At 43.6% G+C, this 20,102-nt stretch overlaps 1 protein-coding gene across 3 annotated transcripts in view; it reads left to right on the top strand.

Moving 5' to 3' along the window:
* The window catches only part of PTPRG (protein tyrosine phosphatase receptor type G), a 747,715-nt gene that overhangs the window by 671,461 nt on the left and 56,152 nt on the right, over window positions 1-20,102 (top strand). For all 3 annotated transcript variants that reach the window (XM_043885370.1, XM_043885371.1, XM_043885369.1), the window contains one exon: window positions 15,046-15,137. In XM_043885370.1, the coding sequence (XP_043741305.1) occupies window positions 15,046-15,137 (92 nt within the window). The remainder of the gene's footprint in view (window positions 1-15,045; window positions 15,138-20,102) is intronic.

Genomic DNA, 20,102 nt, shown 5'->3' with positions numbered 1-20,102 from the left:
TATTAAATGGCCACTTAGAATAATTCACTAATCAATGTTTCGTTATGAGTAGACCCTTGTTCCTTTTCAGTGAACCAGTTTATTGAATTTATATTCAACTTTTTGCATGAACTTATTTGTCTCCATTGGTGTGGGTAAAACAGATGATAAGATTAAATTGTAGCTATGTACCCACTATAATCGGGGATAGCTGTGAGATCTAAGAAGGTATAGTATAAGAATTGTGGAAGATTAATGAGAAATTCTATGATCTATCTTCTTTTAACCTGAACGGTGCAATTTTGGGCTTTTAGAGAAAGGCAGTAACTGCTAACTGGTAATGCAATTAATCTTTCTATCATCTCTTTTTCCTTATTGAAGTCTTTAATTTTGAATCCCATTTTCAACACTTCAAGAGTAAAAATTGAAATAGAAACCCCTCTGTATAAGTTTTAGATTCAAAGGTCTAGCCTTAAGAGAAAGACCTTGGACCTCACTTAAATGACCAACTTTCATGCCCAGCTCATTATAAATATAATGTAGTTTTGACTCTTAACACTTTAAAAAGCCATCATCACCTTGTGAATGGCACAAAGATAAATGCCCATCCAGTTTCTAAGTCCTTTCCAGACACCATGCCACAGCGAGGTGGACTGTTACTAGCTCTAGTTTTTGTACTTGGCCCCGAATGAGCGAGTGGGCTCGTTAGAGAGGCTATGTTTTGTTATGAAGCACTCAGTCCCTCTGGTATCTTCTCTACCTCTGAGTGCCAGAAGCTTGGGGGAAGAACAGTTTTATGTAGGTCTAGAAGTTTCCCGAGGACTATCTTGGGAAACTGCAAGTATTTATAGAATTCACCTACTTGTGAATCATAGTTTTGACTTTACTTTTTTTTTAATAGTGTAGCAGCTAAGACAGACCTTGGCTCAGGGAGCAATAGCTTCTAACTGTAGCTCTGCCTCTTTTGTGACTCTATGACCTTGAGTTATTTACCTAAGCTCTCTGAGCCTCAATGGACTCCTCCAGAAAGTGGGTCTGTGATGGTTCCTTGTCATGGAGTTGTTGTGCGGAGTAAATGTAATAGGTATAAAATGCTGACTGTGTGAGATCTATTACACCATTAGAAGACAAGGAGATCGAGGCTCTGAGAAGTTATTTGTTAGGGCCACGCTGCTCAGGCGACCCAGTGGGGACAGACCCCTCTGTGGTCTGAGTCCTGAGCGATGACCCTTCTCACATGCCCACGTGCCTGTGCTAACCACTCCCTGGTGAAGACCTGGGCCCCATGCTGACCTGATCTGCAAGTCTCTGCTCTCCCTCCTCCTGGCTACCCCACCATACTCTCTCTCTCCCAGGCTGCTGCAAGAAGCTGCCCTTCCATCGGCCCCTCTGGCTCCGACCTTGTCTCCTTTGTCTAACCTCACTGGCCTTAACACTCCTCCTCCTCCTTTGTGGGTGAGAGGGCCCCGGGCAGTCCCAGAGTGGACACGATCGCCAATGCAGGACCAAGGCTGTAAGAAGTCGTTGTTGATGATACCCTCCAGAAAGGAGAAGAAAAAGCAGTGAAAATCAGATCCAAATATTTACTTTCTCAAACAAGTTGTACGTTTAAATTTGGAATAGGTAATAATTGACATGGTTCAGAAAGCAAAACGTATGAAATTATCTTTACCCTGAGATCACTATCTCTTCACCCAAACACCCACCTGCTTCCTGCCCCGTTGTAGACAAGTAACCATTCAGTTCAGTTCAGTTTAGTTACTCAGTCGTGTCTGAATCTTTGCGACCCAGTGGACTGCAGCACGCCAGGCTTCCCTGTCCATCACCAACTCCCGGAGCTTGCTTGAACTCATGTCCATCGAGTCAGTGATGCCATCCTCTGTCGTCCTCTCCTCCTGCTTTCAATCTTTGCCAGCATCAGGGTCTTTTCCAATGAGTCAGTTCTTCACATCAGGTGGTCAAAGTATTGGTGCTTCAACTTCAACATCAGTCCTTCCAATGAGTATTCAGGACTGATTTCCTTTAGGATTGACTGGCTGGATCTCCTTGCAGTACAAGGGACTCTCAAGAGTCTTCTCCAACACCACAGTTCAAAAGCATCAATTCTTTGACACTCAGCTTTCTTTATGGTCCAACTCTCACATCCATACATGACTACTGGGAAAGCCATAGCTTTGACTACACAAACCTTTGTCGGCAAAGTAACATCTCTGCTTTCTAATGTGCTGTCTGGATTGGTCATAGATTTTCTTCCAAGGAATAAGTGTCTTTTGATTTCATGGCTGTAGTCACCATCTGCAGACATTTTTGAACCCAAGAAAATAGTCTCTTGCTGTTTCCATTGTTTCCCCTTCTATTTGCCATGAAGTGATGGGACTGGATGCCATGACCTTAGTTTCAGGTTTTTCATCTCCTTTTTCACTTTCATCAAGAGGCTCTTTAGATCCTCTTCACTTTCTGCTATAAGGGTGGTGTCATCTGCATATCTGAGGTTATTGATATTTCTCCTGGCAATCTTGATTCCAGCTTGTGCTTCATCCAGTCCAGCGTTTCGCATGATGTACCCTGCGTATAAGTTAAATAAGCAGGGTGACAATGTACAGCTTTGACATATTCCTTTCCCAGTTTAGAATGAGTCAATTGTAGCATGTCCGGTTCTAACTGTTGCTTCTTGACCTGAATACAGATTTCTCAGGAGGCAGGTGAGGTGGTCCGGTATTCCCACCTCTCTTGAAGAATTTCCCACAGTTTGTTGTGATCCACACAAAGGCTTTGGCATAGTCAATAAAGCAGAAGTAGATGTTTATTTTGGAACTCTTGCTTCTTCTATGATCCAATGGATGTTGGCAATTTGACCTCTGGTTCCTCTGCCTTTTCTAAATCCAGATTGAACATCTGGAAGTTCTCGGTGTTGAAGCCTGGTTTGGGGAATTTTGAGCATTGCTTTGCTAGCATGTGAGATGAGTGCAGTTGTGCAGTAGTTTGAACATTAGTTTGTGCAGTTTGTGCAGTAGTTTGGCATTGCCTTTCTTTGGGATTGGAGTGAAAACTGACCTTTTCCAGTCCTGTGGCCACAACTGAGTTTTCCAAATTTGCTGGCATATTGAGTGTAGCACTTTAACAGCATCATCTCTTAGGGTTTGAAATATCTCAACTGGAATCCCATCACCTCTACTAGCTTTGTTCATTACCTAGCTTTGTTCATTACCGTGCTTCCTAAGGCCTACTTGACTTCGCATTCCAGGATGTCTGGCTCTAGGTGAGTGATCACACCGTCGTGGTTATCTGAGTCATTAAGATCTTTTTTGTATAGTTCTTCTGTGTATTCTTGCCACCTCTTTTTGACATTGTCTGCTTCTGTTAGGTCATACCATTTGTGTCCTTTATTGTGCCCATCTTTGCATGAAATGTTCCCTTGGTATCTCTAATTTTCTTGAAGAGAGCTCTAGTCTTTCCCATTCTATTGTTTTCCTCTGTTCTTTGCGTTGATCACTGAAGAAGGCTTTCTTATCTCTCCTTGCTATTCTTTGGAACACTGCTTTCATATGGGTATATCTTTTCATTTTCTCCTTTGTCTTTAGCTTCTCTTTTCTCAGCTATTTGTAAGGCCACCTCAGACAATCACTTTGCCTTTTTGCATTTCTTTTTCCTGGGGGTGGTCTTGATCAATGCCTCCTGTATAATGTCACGAAGCTCCATCCATAGTTCTTCAGGTACTCTGTCTATCAGATCTAATCCCTTGAATCTATTTGTCACTTCCACTGTATAATCGTAAGGAATTTGATTTAGGTCATACCTGAATGGTGTACTGGTTTTGCCTACTTTCTTCAATTTAAGTCTGAATTTGTCAATAGGGAGTTCATGATCTGAGCCACAGTCAGCTTGTTCTTGCTGCCTGTATAGAGCTTCTCTGTCTTCGGCTACAAAGAATATAATCAATCTGATTTGGGTATTGACCATCTGGTGATAACCACGTATAGAGTCTTCTCTTGTGTTTTTGGAAGAGTGTGTTTGCTATGACTAGTGCATTTTCTTGGCAAAACTCTATTAGCCTTTGCCCTGCTTCATTTTGTACTCCAAGGCCAAACTTGACTATTATCCCAGGTACCTCTTGACTTCCTACTTTTGCATTCCAGTCCCCTATGATGAAAAGGACATCTTTTTTGGGTGTTAGTTCTAGAAGGTCTTGTAGGTTATCATAGAACCGTTCAGCTTCTTCGGCATTATTAATTGGGGCATAGACTTGAATTACTGCAATATTGAATGGTTGGCCTTGGAAACGAACAGAAATCATTCTGTCGTTTTTGAGATTGCATCAAAGTACTGCATTTTGGACTCTGTTGTTGACTTTGAGGGCTACTCTGTTTCTTCTAAGGGATTCTTGCCCGCAGTAGTATCTGTGGTCAAGAATTAAACTAGGTCATCTGAATTAAACTCTCCCATTCCAGTCCATTTTAGTTCGTTGATTCTTATAATGTCAGTGTTCACTCTTGCCCTCTTCTGTTTGACCACTTCCAATTTACCTTGATTCATGGACCTGACATTCCAGGTTCCCATGCACATTGTTCTTTACAGCATTGGACTTTACTTCCATCACCTGTCACATCCACGACTGGGTGTTGGTTTTGTTTTGGCTCCGTCTCTTCATTCTTTCTGGAGTTATTTCTCCATTCTTCTCCAGTATCATATTTGACACCTACTGACCTGGTGAGTTCATCTTTCAGTGTCCTATCTTTTCACCTTTTCACACTGTTCATGGTTACCATTAGTACTAGTTAATTGTCTGCTCTCAGAGATGGTTGTATATGTGTGGGTGTGTGGATATATGTGAATTTACTCAGTATATTCCCTTATCTCCTTTTACAGAGCAGAATACTACATATGCTATCAGAAACCTTTGTTTCACATCACATGATTTTTTTCTCTATGCACATGTAGTTCTCATTCTTTTTTTACAGAAGCACAATTTTTTTTTTTTTTTGTATAGTTGTGTTGTGATTTATTGCACCATTCTCCCATGGCGGTCATTTTGGTTGCTTCCAAGTCTTATTATGACTGACAGTAGTGTGGTGAATAACTTGATATGTTCTTTTGCAAGTTGATAGATCTATTTCTAGTGTAAATTCAAGACACTGTTTGTATTCTGAGCCACATGCTTTCATGACTTTAATAGTGCCCGTTTGCCCTGCCCAGGGCAAGGCAGGCTTCTGCCAGCAACGTGTGAGCCTGCCTGTTTACCCACAGCTTCTCCAGCACAGCATGTTGTCAAATTTTGGTGTTTTTGCTAACTTCACAGGTAAAAAGGAAAAATGTGTCTGAGTGTATTTTATCAGTGAGGTTACATATCTTTCCTATGGCTCTGCCACTTGTATTTCTTTTACTGTAAATTGTCGATCTTTTGCTCATTCTTTCTTTGCATTGCTGGTCTTTTTCTAATCAAGAGAGAGATCTCTTGTCAGCAGTACAGGTTGCAAATGTATTTTCCTAACCTGTACATTGCCTTTTAACTGTGTTCATGCTGCTTCTTTGATGTTGATATAATCAGATTTATCCATAAAGTCTTCTTTTGCTTTCTGAGTTTTGAATTCTCATTAGAAAGTCTTTCCCCCAACCGAGGTTACTTTTTTTTTTTTAAGGTACTTTTATGGCTTCAAATGTTAATGTGAAATTCTTAAATCACTTGGAATGAAACCTGACTGATAGTGTGATGTCTGAATCTTTTTTTTCCCCCAGATGGTCCCAAATATTTTAAAAGTACTACAATCTGGGGCTGTTTAGTGGAGAGGCACATAACACCTCAGTCGATCCTTAAAATAGCTCTCACAGCAAAAACCTGACGGACTTAGTTCAGTCACTATGTTCACGAAATAAGTACTTGGCAAAGGTTTTTACCAGGCCACTTTATGATACAGATACTCAGTCATACGTGCAGTAAATGAAATGTGAATTTGCATTTACTGGCTCCTGCCTGAAATAAGCTGGACTGTCCTGTCCCTGTTAACCCTTTCAGTCAGTGGGGTGTTGTGTCAGTCTCTTGCAACAGTGGGAAAGATAAGGTGAAGAGTTCCTGAAGCCTCAGTTCAGAAATGGAGAACATCCAGATCAGCGCACTAACCGAAAAGGAGTGGACTTGAGGCGCTCTTTCTGGGTATCAGCCGGGAGTATGGCAAGGACTGTCGAGTGCTCACTTTCTTAAAACCAGCTGCAATGTACACATTGCCCTGTTCAAGTTCTGGTCTTGCCAAAATATGGTTCATGAAATTACCTTTTCCTCTCGTATCTCCCGGAAAACGTTACCAGTACTTGAGGGTATCTGCAAGGGTCTCTGGGCAAACTTAATGTCTAGCCTGGAAGTTTGCTGCTGCTTCTCTGTGAATTATTTGTTAATTTTCTCCCACCTTCCCAAGATGTTAATTGCAGGCAGTTTGTATCCTCCAATAAAATTCTCATTGCAGAAATCAGAGTCTTGTCCCTTCCGGCCATAACCAGAGTTGGATGGGACATCTCTCCTATCCACATGAGATCCAAACTATTTCCAAACATTTTCTCCTTGTTTAATATGTTTGCTCTGTCACCCCCCCCCCCCCACCCATCATTTCCAAAACAATTTTGTTCGCTTTTCTCTTCCTTTCTCCCATCATCTCCTCCTCACACCAGACAAGCCCCACTGATCCAGGGTATGACAGTCATCTGTCCTAGGATGCCTGGGAGCACCCTCATGTGAATTATGCCATTAGATTATGCCCACGAGGATATTAGTATTTGTCAGACCTCAACATCCCTTTGGAGGTTTAAAGAATATGCAAATAAGAAGCACAGGTCTGAATTCCTTTTTTCTAGAAGATGCCTTCCTGAAGAGATACTCTGAGTATAAACTGAGTTTTACAGAGTGATTTCAGATGCAATAAAGGGAACTTAACGCGAGTGAGTGGTTGCACATGAAAGCGTCTCAGCTGAGAACTGACACGGGCCTGCTTTCCAAGGCGGGACCCCTGCATTATTTCTAGCAGACCCTCCTCTTTGAGGAAAAAGCCCATCAACTCCCACAGCCTTTCCCTTCTATTGTTGTCTTTGTCGGTTCGATTTCTTGAGATGTTTTGCCATAATAAATCAATCCGTGTCTTTTTCACATAGCCCTCAGTCATCTTCCTCGAAGGCACATGAATGTGCTCCCACTTTCTATTTATAAGTGGCTCTTATTCACACACGGTTTACTACAGCAGCTCCATTTACAAAAGTAAATATTAACATGATTTCTGTGCTTGACGGCATGAGAATGAATGAGATTATTAGCAAGCATGCCACCGTGACATTAGGTGAGGGCAGTATACAGATCAGTTAAGATTACTTAATTAATATTCAACAGCAGCTCAGCCACCCGCCTGTTCTAGCCTCCAATTAGCATTTTGAGCTGCACACCATGGACAAACTCCTTGTCAGTCCGATGTGATTACAGAGCCATTGAAGTGAATTTGAAGACAGTCACTTGGTTCCTAATCCCTGTGTATCAGTATTTGGTAGTTTTATAATCCCGGGCTTCCCTGATAGTTCAATTGGTAAAGAATCTGCCTGCAATGCAGGAGACCCTGGTTCAATTTCTGGGTCGGGAAGATCCCCTGGAGAAGGGATAGGCTACCCACTCCAGTATTCTGGCCTAGAGAATTCCATGGACTATATAGTCCATGGGATTGCAAAGAGTCAGACACGACTGAGTGACTTTCACTTTCACTTCCATAATCCCAGGTTTTCATAGGAGTCTGCATATTGTCCTGTGGTCACCCATGCCCCATCAGTTATAGTGACGCTGAGGGAAGTGTTACCATAAGCCGAGGACCCTGAATGAGAACAGGGTCTCAAGCTCACCAAAGAGATGTCCAGTTTGGCCCAGGTGTCTAGAGGCTTCAGAAAGTCTCGTATAAGCAGATCCAGATGTCTGCCATCAGCGGCAGTGGAGTTCCAGACAGCTACGAGATAGAGTCTTCCTGGACTGGAGGTTAGCACTTAGCTTTTGAAAAGTATCTTGTGTCTAAAGTATCTCGAGCTTCCTGTTAGAGGGGCAGAAAGAGATCTGAGTAAGGAAATTGTGAGGACGTGTCAGAGGCTTATCTGGGCGGGTACCCAGGAAACCAGGAGGAGCAGAAAGGAAAGCCTTTCTGCAGAAGACTGGTCCTTCTGGGTGATTCTTGCAAAGAAATGCGAGGCCAGGAGGGAGAACCTGGAGGGTTCCTGCTTATCTCTGTAGTTTTGTTTGAATAGGAAGCCTCTGTAACTTGAGTCTGTTTATTAACAGTGGGCACCACCAGAGCAGCTGGGTGTGTGTGTGGGGTTGAGGGGGGAGGTTCATTTGTCAAGAGGGACAGTTAAACACCCCAGTCTGTCCTGTGCTGGCAGCATGCGTGTTCCCATGGGGAGCTCTTGGGACTGGCATTGATGGCTTTCGCATCTCAGTCCATATCTGCTGCATCTTGACGGGAAGATGTCCTTGGTACATAGGCTGTGCTGTCTCGAGAGTAGGATTTTTGATTTCTGAAAAACTGTCTCTGCAAAGTATCTGCCTGGCTTGAAAGACTGGAAAATTGTTTTTAGAAATTTCAATCTGACACCCATTGTTCGCGACTGTAAACTGAAAACATCTATGGGTTTTTAAAAGCCCAGCTGATCCATACATACATACCCAGTCCTACCACGAGGCCTTCAGACCCTGGATGGGTTCTGGGCCCCAGGTAGTGGGGTGTGGTCTTGAAACCAAGGAGTTTCTAGCCAGGATCCATGTGCATCTGATCACATGGAGAGAAATGTAGGGCACCATCCTCTTGACTTCTAGTCAAAGCTTGCTTATACATCTTAAAACCCAGGAGCCCATGTTGGTTTTCTCAGAAAGGATGAATGAGTGGAGAGTAGTATAGAAAGCCTGTTTCCACTTAGCTACTTAGAGCTTCCTGTAAGATGGACCACCTTTGGTCAAAAAATAGAGGCAGTTGGCTTGTATTCAGGGGCTGTGTTGTATGAGATGTGCATACGTTTGAGTGTCAGACTCTCCAAGGTGAGAAATGCTTACTCTGTGAGAGGCTCAAGGAAAGTGGGACCCACAGACTCACATCTCCCGTTTCATTTTCATTCTGATCCAGCTCCCACTTGAGTTGAACTGAGGAAAAGTCTCTCCTGCCAACTTGGAATGCCTCTTCCTTACATCCATCTGGGAGCATTCAGTGAACGTGTGGTGGAACTCTTTATTGTGGTACTTGCTTCCTAGGGGTGGGTTTTAGAAAGCCCTCTAACTCGATTGGTTTTCATTGTTCAAGTGGCAGGACACTTGCAATTGAGGACATCACAACATCATGAACTACTTGACAGTCAAGTTCCTATCTATAACTGGAATTCCTTCCTGGAAACTAAAATTTATTTTGCTGGCAGACAAGCAGAGCCATAAAGCCACAAAGGTGGCTTAAACGGTAGCTGTAGGAGGAACAACTTTCATTTGAGAAATCTAACTTTTTTCTGTGTGCTCTGAAACTTGTTTTCCATACAGTGGCAGCACACGTGGTCTCTCTTAGAGAATTCCATGCTATGTCTGAGAACTTAGGTTCTCACAGAAGCAAAGCAGGAAGACTTTCCGTGGTTTTGTTCAAGTTATGTGCAATACAGTTTTTCTTTCTGTGTTTGAGATGAGCTTGTGTTAACATCCTTGAATTCTTAATCCTATTTCATTTTCTCATACAGGACCCTTTAAATTCTAGAGTCTTCACTGGGCATTTTAAAGGTGCCCGCCACCCAGGATTGTTTTATTTCTTTAGGGCTTTCTTAGGCCTGGAGACTCTCGGGAACCGTTTTTTCTCTCACAGTGGTCCTTCGCCAGAGACAATCACTCCCGAATTCGGGGACAATCTTTGCAGAAGACATAGATCTGTGTACCCACCCTGGGTCTGCCCAGCTAGAATCACCAGGAACGGGGCTCCCCAACATGGAATTTTAAAAGCTGCCCAAGGCAAAGAGCTACGTGCTACTGAGTGATAACCACTACTTGATTGAAACTTCAGTGGGGAGTGTTCTTGTGTGTGTGAGAGAGAGAGAGGGGCTGACTGACTTCAGGACCCTCCAAAACTAAGGTGAACTTTAAAAATTCCTAAATTGAATGTAAAATAGATAGCCAACAGGAATTTGCTGTACGGCTCAGGAAACTCAAACAAGGGCTCTGTATCAACCTAGAGCGGTGGGATGGGGAGGGAGATGGGAGGGAGGTTCAAAAGAGAGGGGATACATGTATACCTATGGCTGATTCATGTTGAGGTTTGACAGAAAACAGCAAAATTCTATAAAGCAATTATCCTTCAATAAAAAAATAAATTACAAAAAAAAATACAAAAGAAAAAAAATAGTAGAAAGTAAGGTTAAACCAAGTAATTTTATTTGCCTTTTTTGTTTGTTTTTGCTCTTAGTAATATGAGTTGTGAAGTAAGCCTTTTCTCCTCTTTTGCTTAGCTGGTTTCCACATCTGAAAATGACTTAGCTAGTTCAGCATGGGAGTAAATACTATATTTGTAATCTTAAAGGAAATAAAGAGATTATTAGGGAAAAAACAGATTCCCAAATTAAGAAGCACAGAGTATCAGGGAAATACTTGCTGAAAGGTAGATGAGGGGAAGTAAAAGATAACTAATTTAGATAATTACTGAGCCAGTCAGGGTCAGTGGGAAAAAAGAAAAGATCTGTTTTCAGGTTCTTAAAGCAGTCATGGTGGTAGGGGCAGAGAAAAAGGAAAGAAAGAAAAGGGAGAAGAGACGAATAAAAAATTTATGGTGAGTATCCAGGGGACTATAATTTGTAGTTAAACTTAAAAATGTTTTTTGTTTTTTCTATTCCAAACACGATTGAGTTTATTTCCCTGTTCGAGGTACTGGCATAAAACAAATGCTCAGTGTGAAGAAATAATGTTATAGGATGGCTCTTGATCCGAAGAATCTGTTTCCTTCAAGGAGAGATGTTAGAGTCAGTAACTTGAAGGAGAACTGAACCTAAATAGAACTTTGAAATTGCATGCTTGGTGACATACTGAGGCATTTTCAGAAATTTTATCTCCATTTCCCTGAACTCAGAATTAGAGACAATACAGCTTCTTGGAACCCATCACAATTTAGATATTTAGAGGCATTAAAACTCGCACTTTCTTTTCATCTTCTCCAAAATCACTTCCCTTCACTTTTTTAATTCCTGGTTACTACTGACGGTTTAAAAAACAAAAAAGAAGAGGCAAAAACCCCCCAAAAACGTCTCCTGAGACTTCTCTGAGATGAGCAAGTCAAATAAAATGTCGTGTGGTAGTGACTCTGAACCAGCCACTTTTCTTAGGTGTTAAACCCACAGTGTAGAATTTGTACCCACAGAAGATTCATCTCCACGTGGTCAGTGGTAGTGGAAAGGGGGCCGGAACCCAGCAAAATTATCAGTCTCTTGACCACAGTAGGCCCCCCCCACCAACACTTATTCAAGAAATAGGAAGTTAAACATCTAACAGCGTAGTGTGTCCATAAAGTGGAGATGTAAGCAGGCTGAGGATGTCAGTTCATATTTGTTAGCAAGGAGATTGCATAACATGATCTCATTTTGTTAGAAGACCTGTCTGCCTGGCGGCATGTGGGTGAGATTCCAGCAGTGGCCCCTGCTGGCTCTCCTCGTTCCGCTCTTGCTCTGTACTGCGTTCATCATGCAGCAGCCAGAGCGTGCGCTTTGAAGGGGGTGAGGGAGAACGTTCCAGTCTGTGCATTAAAGCCCTCTGTTGGCTTTCCATCGCTCACAGATGCTAACAAAGTTTATGGCCTTGGATCTGGCATGACCTGCCTCTTGCCCACCTCTCTGGGTCTACTTCTGTCCCTGCGCTTAAGTATGCCTTCCTTTCAGTTCCTGCAGTGGATAAGCTCGCTCTGCGCTCAGGCTCTTTAACCAGCTCCTGATTTGCCTGGCATGGTCTTCGCTGCACCTTCCCGTGACCCTTCCTCCTTAATCGCGTCTCAGCTCTGAGGCCACCTCGTTAGGGAGGACCCCTCCCTCACCTCCCCCGTCAGTTATCACCACCTCATCCTGTTGTATTTTGTTCATAGCTCTTGATGCTTTGTTTGTTTACTTGTTTGTGGTTGATTTCCCCGAAAGAACATAAGCACCACGGGGGCGAGACCTTGTCTATCTTTTGTTTATCGTTCTGCTCCCAGTTTGTCATTGTCAATGATCAAAGAACAGTCACTAGATGAGGAAAAGTGTGGAATGATACACCCCACACATAGCAGTAGTAAAGATTACTAAGAGAAGGACGAAAGTAACTTGGATTTTTTTTTCTCCTTTTTTTCATTTGTATCAATAGTTCCTAATTTTTCTGCAGAAAAGTTGTGTGCACAACATAATTCGCTAAATTACTCAAATGCTTAGCCAGGCTCAAAGGAGGTGTTTTTAAAGCTCCCAGAAAGAGAATGTGTTCTCTGAATGCACCATGCTAAGCAGTGGGTGCCTAATAAATGCTCCCTGGGTCCACAGAAACCTCTTTTCCGAGGGAAGACGTTTGCCACCGAGTTCTGTAGCTGGGTGCCCACCCGAGTCCGTGTGAGGGTGGAGAGCACGGTGACCTGCCTCGGGGTGCCGGTGTAGGGGCCTCGGTCCCGGAGCTTCTGACCTTCATCCGCAGAGTGTGCTCTTCTCTGGCAATCCCAGAGTTCTTTGCCCCAGGGAAAATCCTTTATGAACAGCCACACTTGGAGCATGTGATGTGCTTCAGTCCATGCTGCTTTTTTCAAAGAGGACCTGGAGCCTCTGGCCTCACGTGTAACTGAGGGTCTGAGCGAACCGTCTGCCTGTTTTCTTCCAGGAAAAGAACCTGCCATGTCAATTCGTGCTTTCCAAGTCGTTTGATGTTAACAGTCACTTGGCCAATGAGGATTGTTTTGACTAATGCTTTGTATTTTAGAAATCTATCAGGTAGTGTAATTATGGTCTTAGAATAGTTAATTCTTTGTTGTGTGGTATCTTTTTTGCACTTTTTTTCCCCCCTTTTTGTGCATAGTTCAAATATGAGCTGGTAACCTGGGCCATTCATTTCACTATCATACAGTACTTTTTTGGGCTACTAAATACTTCAGTGGTCCACTATCTTAAGAAAAATAGATACTCCTCAGCTATGACGCTGGGTGGTTACGGCTGTAGCTGGTTGGCAAAGTCTCCATCCTCCGTGTTTTAACTCTAAGGTTACATTCTGGAAATCTGTGTAAACTGGGGACAGGGACATGGAGGTGGCAGGCACGGAGAAATAGAAAGTTTGATGAAGAGCTTCAACAGAAACTATTACCTAAAATCACAAAATCATGGGTTTTTTTTTTTCCACATGAATCTGCTTCATTTCACATCCAGTAGAAGATCCCGTCACTACCGTAGCCCTAAAATACTTTGTACGTTTCATGTCCTTGTAGCTTAAGCCAGACTGACTGTTCCTTCCAAATTTAGGGGTAGACAGCTAGACGGTGAGCAGTTAAAAATGTGTTCTATTATTTATACTACAAATGCCAAGCAGTTCATAGGAAAAAACCATTGTTCAGTGCTCTGCGAGAGCAGTCCCATGAGATGTGTGCCAGGAGAGGGAGTGATTTATGTTCCGGAGCCTCTCATGGCAGGGAGCAGCCCTCCAGACTGCTTCCATAGCTGTGCCTGGGCGTGCAGTTGGTTAGAACTACTTCCTGTCTGAACATAGGCGCTGCTTAAAGGAAAACATTTCCCACTGAGACTTGTGATCCTTCTTGATTGTGCGTAGCTATAACAGCTCCATGGAAACCTACAGTTCCAATAATCTGCAGAACTCAGAGCCTTCCTCACTCCCACCAGATCTCCTGTACTCTCTGAGGTTCCCTGGTATTTCCTCTTCTCCCCAAACCCCTCTGCTTTGGCTTCATAGAAACATGAGACACCCAAGAGAATCATCGCAAGAGTACTTGCAATCAGGAGAGCCAAGACAACTCCAAAGAAAAGTTGACTTACTCCAGTGGTAGGGATACCCATCGCCTACCCCCGAAAAAGTGAAGCTCTAGTTGGGTGTACACGGGGCCCTTGGGAGACGCCAGAGGAGTGGCCTGGGTCCCCGGGACCCCAAGCACCAGAAGGCTGCCGCCTGCTTGTCTCAAAGACCCAGCAGTGGGGCCAGCTATTGTGAAGCCCCTCTGCCAGATGAACAGGGACCCGTCTCTGGTCACAATAGCCATTCACGCTGAGCAGCCTCATTAAATATTCAGCCGGTGCTTCCGGCAGCTCATTAGGGCCGCAGTGAGCGGTGACGTGGCCGCGGGAACACCGAGGGCCGGCCGGCGGCAGCAGGCAGAAGCTGAGCGAGCCGCCGATGGCTTTTCTGCTCCCTGCCTGTCCAGTGATGACCAGTGTCTGCTCCCTGCTTTGTCTCAAGTCCAGGTAAAAATCAGACAGAACCCCTGACATGCAGACGACACTCGACAGCGTTGGGTGCGGGTCTCTGATGTGGTCTGGCCAGGGTGCTTGCCCCTGGAACCCCTCTGACCCCCGTGGAGAGCTGTCTGGGGCTCGGGGTGGGGGCCTCCGCTGAGCGCTAACAATGAGGTGCTATTGTGTGCTTGGGCCGTTCGATGACTGCATTTGGGAGGGTTCGAGGTATGGTGTGAACTTGGGTGCTGAGAGGTTAGAATAGCGAATAATTCTTCCTCTGGAACAGGTTGAATTGGAGAAAATTGTGAGCTAATCCTTGCAGTTCACACAGCAAGTTTCCTCAGTTCACGCCAACTTTTCATGTGTCTGAGTGGCTCATGACTAACTTCTGTCCCTTTTAACTCTCAGGATGGGTACAGTGTAATAAAAAGTGGATATTCTTCAGCTGTGGGCCGGGGGGGGGGGGGGGTCCTTCCAATCTGCTGGACATCGTCCTCCTGTATCTTGTTCCTTTCCCATGGGTGTGTACTCAGTGCTGGGTGAAGCAGAAAGCCGGGAGAGTCTGAAAGAATTGAAAGATGGTGAACTCAGACAAAGTGTATTTCTCTTCTCTCACTGTTTGTTTCTCTCTTTCCTGCACAGAAAATGTTTTCAGACAGCTCATTTCTACGTGGAAGATAGCAGTTCACCTCGGGTGGTCCCCAATGAAAGTATTCCAATCATTCCTATTCCGGGTAAGTAAGACACGACTCCTGTTTCCAGTGGGCTAATTGTTTATCTTTTTTGTTCCCAGTGTTTTGTGACAGCCATGACAAAATATTATTTTTATAGTCTTTTCAAGCTCGCCCAGTCTAAGAGAGCCTTAACTAAGGGTAATTTAATGAAATCTTTGCTCCTTTACATATCTTCCATGTAATGAAATCATCTTTCAGAGAACAGATGACTATGAGTTCACATGATGTAGAGTCTCATGAAGAAAGGGAAGAAAGAGTAGAAAAAAGGGGAAAACATACTTATGTATTTGCAGTCTACTTGGACTCAATTTTGTTATGACAGGCAGTGTGTGCTTGCTTTAAAAAAAATTGAAATATTGTTACATATATATTTTAAAGTTTTATCCTAAGCTTCCTTACTCTGAAAATAATTACATGATGGTTGAAAGTTTTCATACTTAGGCCTCTGTATGGGGGTCTAGAGAGATGTTCTTGGTCTGGTATCTGTTTCATTTGTCCTTGGTACAAATAGGGAATGCTCAGGTGCTGTTGGGGTAGGGATTGGTGAAAAGTGTTAGTCACTCAGTCATGTCCGACTCTTTATGACCTCATGGCCCATGGCCCGCCAGGCTCCTCTGTCCTCGGAATTCTCCAGGCAAGAATACTGGAGTGGGTAGCCATTCCCTTCTTCAGGGATCTTCCCGACCCAGGGATCAAACCCAGGTCTCCTGCATTGCAGGCAGGACACTAGTGAATCTTAGCTGATGCCACAGAGGGGAGAAGTTCGTCAGTGGCTTAACTCTGATAGATGGTGTGAGTGATTTGAAGGTGGCCCCCAGTGTTTTTTGCATTTCTCTGGGGGCTCAGATGGTAAAGAATCTGCCTGCAATGCAGGAGACCCAAGTTCGATCCCTGGGTCAGGAAGATCCCTGGAGAAGGGAATGGCTACCCACTCCAGTATTCTTGCCTGGAGGATTCCATTCCACCAGGACAGAGGAACCTGGTGGGCTACAGTCCATGGGGTCGCAAAGGGTCAGACACGACTGAGCAGCTAACACTCACTTCTTCACTTCTCCATCATTTTTATTTGCAGTCCTCCTCCTGTTGTGCCAGAATCGAGCGTTCTTCCTCTGGGTTGCATTCTGTACTTGGAAACACGTATTTTAATTGTGTACATTCATCCTTTTGCATTTTACAATGGAGTAGTACAGCCTATTAACAATGTTGTCATGGTTTCAGGTATACAATAAAGCGACTCAGCCATACATAATACCTGTATCCATGCTCCCCTAAACTCCCCTCCCATCCAGGCTGCCAGGTAACACTGAGCCGAGTCCCCTGTGCTGTATGATAGGTCCTTGTTGGTTATCCATTTTATTTAAATATTTATTTTACTCATCTGTCTGCACCAGGTTTCAGTTGTCGGATCTTTAGTTGACACCTGGGATCTAGTTCCCTGGCCAGGAGTTGAACCCGGGTCCCCTGCATTGGGGGCACAGTCTTAACCACTGGACCACGAGGGAAGTCCCAGTTATCCATTTTACATATAGCAGTGTGTACACGGATCCTCTTGACATCATTCTTTTGTAAGCAGAGGTGCCGTCTCCCACTCCCCTGCAGACCCTGGATCCCAGCTGTCTGCCTCCTTCTCTAGAATGGTTTTTTTCATCATCTAGTACACCGTACTTTTTACTTGGTTTGTGGTCTCCCCCAACTACAATGAGAGCTTCCCGAAGGCAAATGGATGTCTTCTTAGTGCAAGAATAAATACCTGGCACGTGGTAGGCGTTCTCGAACTCTCTGGATGAATGATGAACATGAGCAAAGCTTCCTTACAGTTCTTTCAAGACCTTTGCCATGAGGCTCGGAGATGCAGTACTTTTCTGAGTCCCCAGAAGGAACGCTGCTGTTGTTTGCACGTCTTCTCTAGCTATGGTTGGGGACTGGTTTGGCCCTGTATGTCTCTATAGGTTAAGACATTAGATATTGCTGGAATTGGCTGTGTTCTCACCATTCTGTGAGCTTCTCTCACTAAAGCTTGTCACACAGCAGTGAGAGGGTAGCAGAAAAGTCTCTGGGTAAGTCCCCCACTGGATCGTTCTGTGGCTGCTAAACAATTCCCATACAGATGGGTAGGTTTTGTGTTAGGTTTGTTCTTCTCCACTAACCCTCACCCTTTATTACATTCTTTGCGTCTGAGAGGAGGCAGACAGGAACCAGCCCCCCATCCCCATGGAATAAGTTTTGTTGACTCTACCGCATTTGTGCAGCAGTGCGTGTATAATCATTTTCCTCTCGCATCACCTAGAATATGTGTTGACCTCTGGAAAATGCCCGAGGCCTCTCCCCTCTGAATTGATTCAGCCAACAAACACAGCTGTTTCGTAGCTAAGCGATTGAAATCCATTTTAAAAGGTTAAGTGGTGAGATACTTCTTGCACTGTCTTTGCATTTTCAGTTTCTTTCCCCCTGGATAGGGAATCAGAACACCAAGGATCTCACCCTGCCTCCACCATGAAACCTAGGTCAATGACTTGACCTCTCTGAGCCTAGTTTCCAGAATCTGCAAAGTGAGCAGGATATTAAAGATTGCATGAGGTGGTACACGTCAGGGCAGTTTGGAAACATTCATGGAAGCCAGAGTTGTCAGCTGTGGATGCTCTCCTTCCCAAATCGTGGTATCATTCCTCCCAGCACTTGTGGACAGCAAGCATTTGCACAGTCTCCAGGTTAAGACTGTCCCAAGCACGGATCCACATCCACTGGGTACAGCCGGCTTCACTGTGTTCTTGGGCTTGGACTTTAGGACTTTTAGTTCCCTGGAATCCTCAGAAAATGTCATCAGTCATGGCCACTTTGCCACACCTCTGAGTAGGTGTCTTAGACCAGAAATGCTCTTTGAATGTTCTCTGCTTCATTTCCTAGCAGCAAGTGAAAAAAAAACCTTACAATCCAACAGCATATCTATTTAAATGTGAGAGTCTCACTCACTGATGGTAGAAATACGTGAAAGGAACAATTCCACGGTGTAAGATTCTCCACTAACTGAGAAATCCACGGAATCCAGTTGAACCTCCCTTGTCGTAGTAGATGCATCCTTTTTTTGAAATAAGATATTTAATATAGGTCCCTGTGCTATATAGTAAATCCTTGTTGCTTACCTAGTTTATTAATGTTTCGGCCACGCCACAAGGCATGTGAGGTCTTAGTTCTCCAACCAGGGATCAAACCCTTGCCCTGTGCGTTGCAAGTGAAGTGTCCTAACCATTGGACTGCTAGGGAAATCCTAGTAGACACATCCCCTTGATGAGCTGTGACACATTTGTGAGAATGAATGACTTTAAATGCTGTAGTGTTAGAGGACTTACCTGGAGAAACCAAACGTGAGATGGCTCTTCTAGGGTTTCCTCAGGTTTTTATAGATAGCAGTAGCCTTCCGTGGGGATGTGCCTAGACAGAGAACTTATTTCACCCTTCACTGAGAAGAAGTTACCTTATATGACCTTTCTTTAAAAATCTTTCAACCAGATCACAATCCCTTATTTTTCTTAAAACTACACAGTCCTATTTAGTAAATTTGTAACATAGTTTGTAATTTCATTAAGTTTCAGCACAGTTTTTCTTTAATTGAGACCTCCTTAGTATCCTTTTAAATGATTTACCTTAGGAATTATCTAATTTTTATCATTTTTTTTAATGTGGACCAGTTTTACAGTCTTTATTGAATTTGTTACAGCACTGCTTCTGTTTTGTGTCTTGGTTTTTTGGCCATGAGGCATATGGAATCTTAGTTCCCCAAACAGGGATCAAACCTGTACCTCCTGCACTGGAAGGCGAAATCCTTTTTTTTTTTTTTGGATTTTAACCCCTTATTTTTATTTATTTTTTATTTATTTATTTTACTTTACAATATTGTATTGGTTTTGCCATACATTGACTTGAATCCACCATGGGTGTACATGTGTTCCCCATCCTGAACCCCCCTCCCACCTCCCTCCCCATCCCATCCCTCCGGGTCATCCCAGTGCACCAGCCCCGAGCACCCTGTATCATGCATTGAACCTGGACTGGTGACTTGTTTCACATATGATAATTTACATGTTTAAATGCCATTCTCCCATATCATCCTGCCCTCACGCTCTCCCGCAGAGTCCAAAAGACTATTCTATACATCTGTGTCTCTTTTGCTGTCTCACATATAGGGTTATCGTTACCATCTTTCTAAATTCCATATATATGCATTCGTATACTGTATTGGTGTTTTTCTCTCTGGCTTACTTCCCTCTGTATAGTAGGCTCCAGTTTCATCCACCTCATTAGAACTGATTCAAATGTATTCTTTTTAATGGCTGAGTAATATTCCATGGTGTATATGTACCACAGCTTTCTTATCCATTCATCTGCTGATGGACATCTAGGTTGCTTCCATGTCCTGGTTATTGTAAACAGTGCTGCGATGAACATTTGGGTACACGTGTCTCTTTCAACTCTGGTTTCCTCAGTATGTATGCCCAGAAGTGGGATTGCTGGGTCATATGGCAGTTCTAGTCCCAGTTTTTTAAGGAATCTCCATACTGTTCTCCACAGTGGCTATGCTAGTTTACATTCCCACCAACAGTGTAAGAGGGTTCCCTTTTCTCCACACCCTCTCCAGCATTTATTGCTTGTAGACTTTTGGATAGCAGTTGTTCTGACTGGCGTGAAATGGTACCTCATTGTGGTTTTGATTTGCATTTCTCTGATAATGAGTGATGTTGAGCATCTTTTCATGTGTTTGTTAGCCATTTGTATGTCTTCTTTGGATAAATGTCTGTTTAGTTCTTTGGCCCACTTTTTGATTGGGTCATTTATTTTTCTGGAATTGAGCTGCAGGAGTTGCTTGTATATTTTTGAGATTAATTCTTTGTCTGTTGCTTTGTTTGCTATTATTTTCTCCCATTCTGAAGGCTGTCTTTTCACTTTGCTTATAGTTTCCTTTGTTGTGCA

The sequence above is a fragment of the Cervus elaphus genome, chromosome 24 (assembly GCF_910594005.1).
Source record: "Cervus elaphus chromosome 24, mCerEla1.1, whole genome shotgun sequence".
Lineage (NCBI taxonomy): Eukaryota > Metazoa > Chordata > Mammalia > Artiodactyla > Cervidae > Cervus > Cervus elaphus.
The sequence above is the reverse complement of the archived record's forward strand: the minus strand, read 5'-3'. Positions and strand labels throughout refer to the sequence as shown.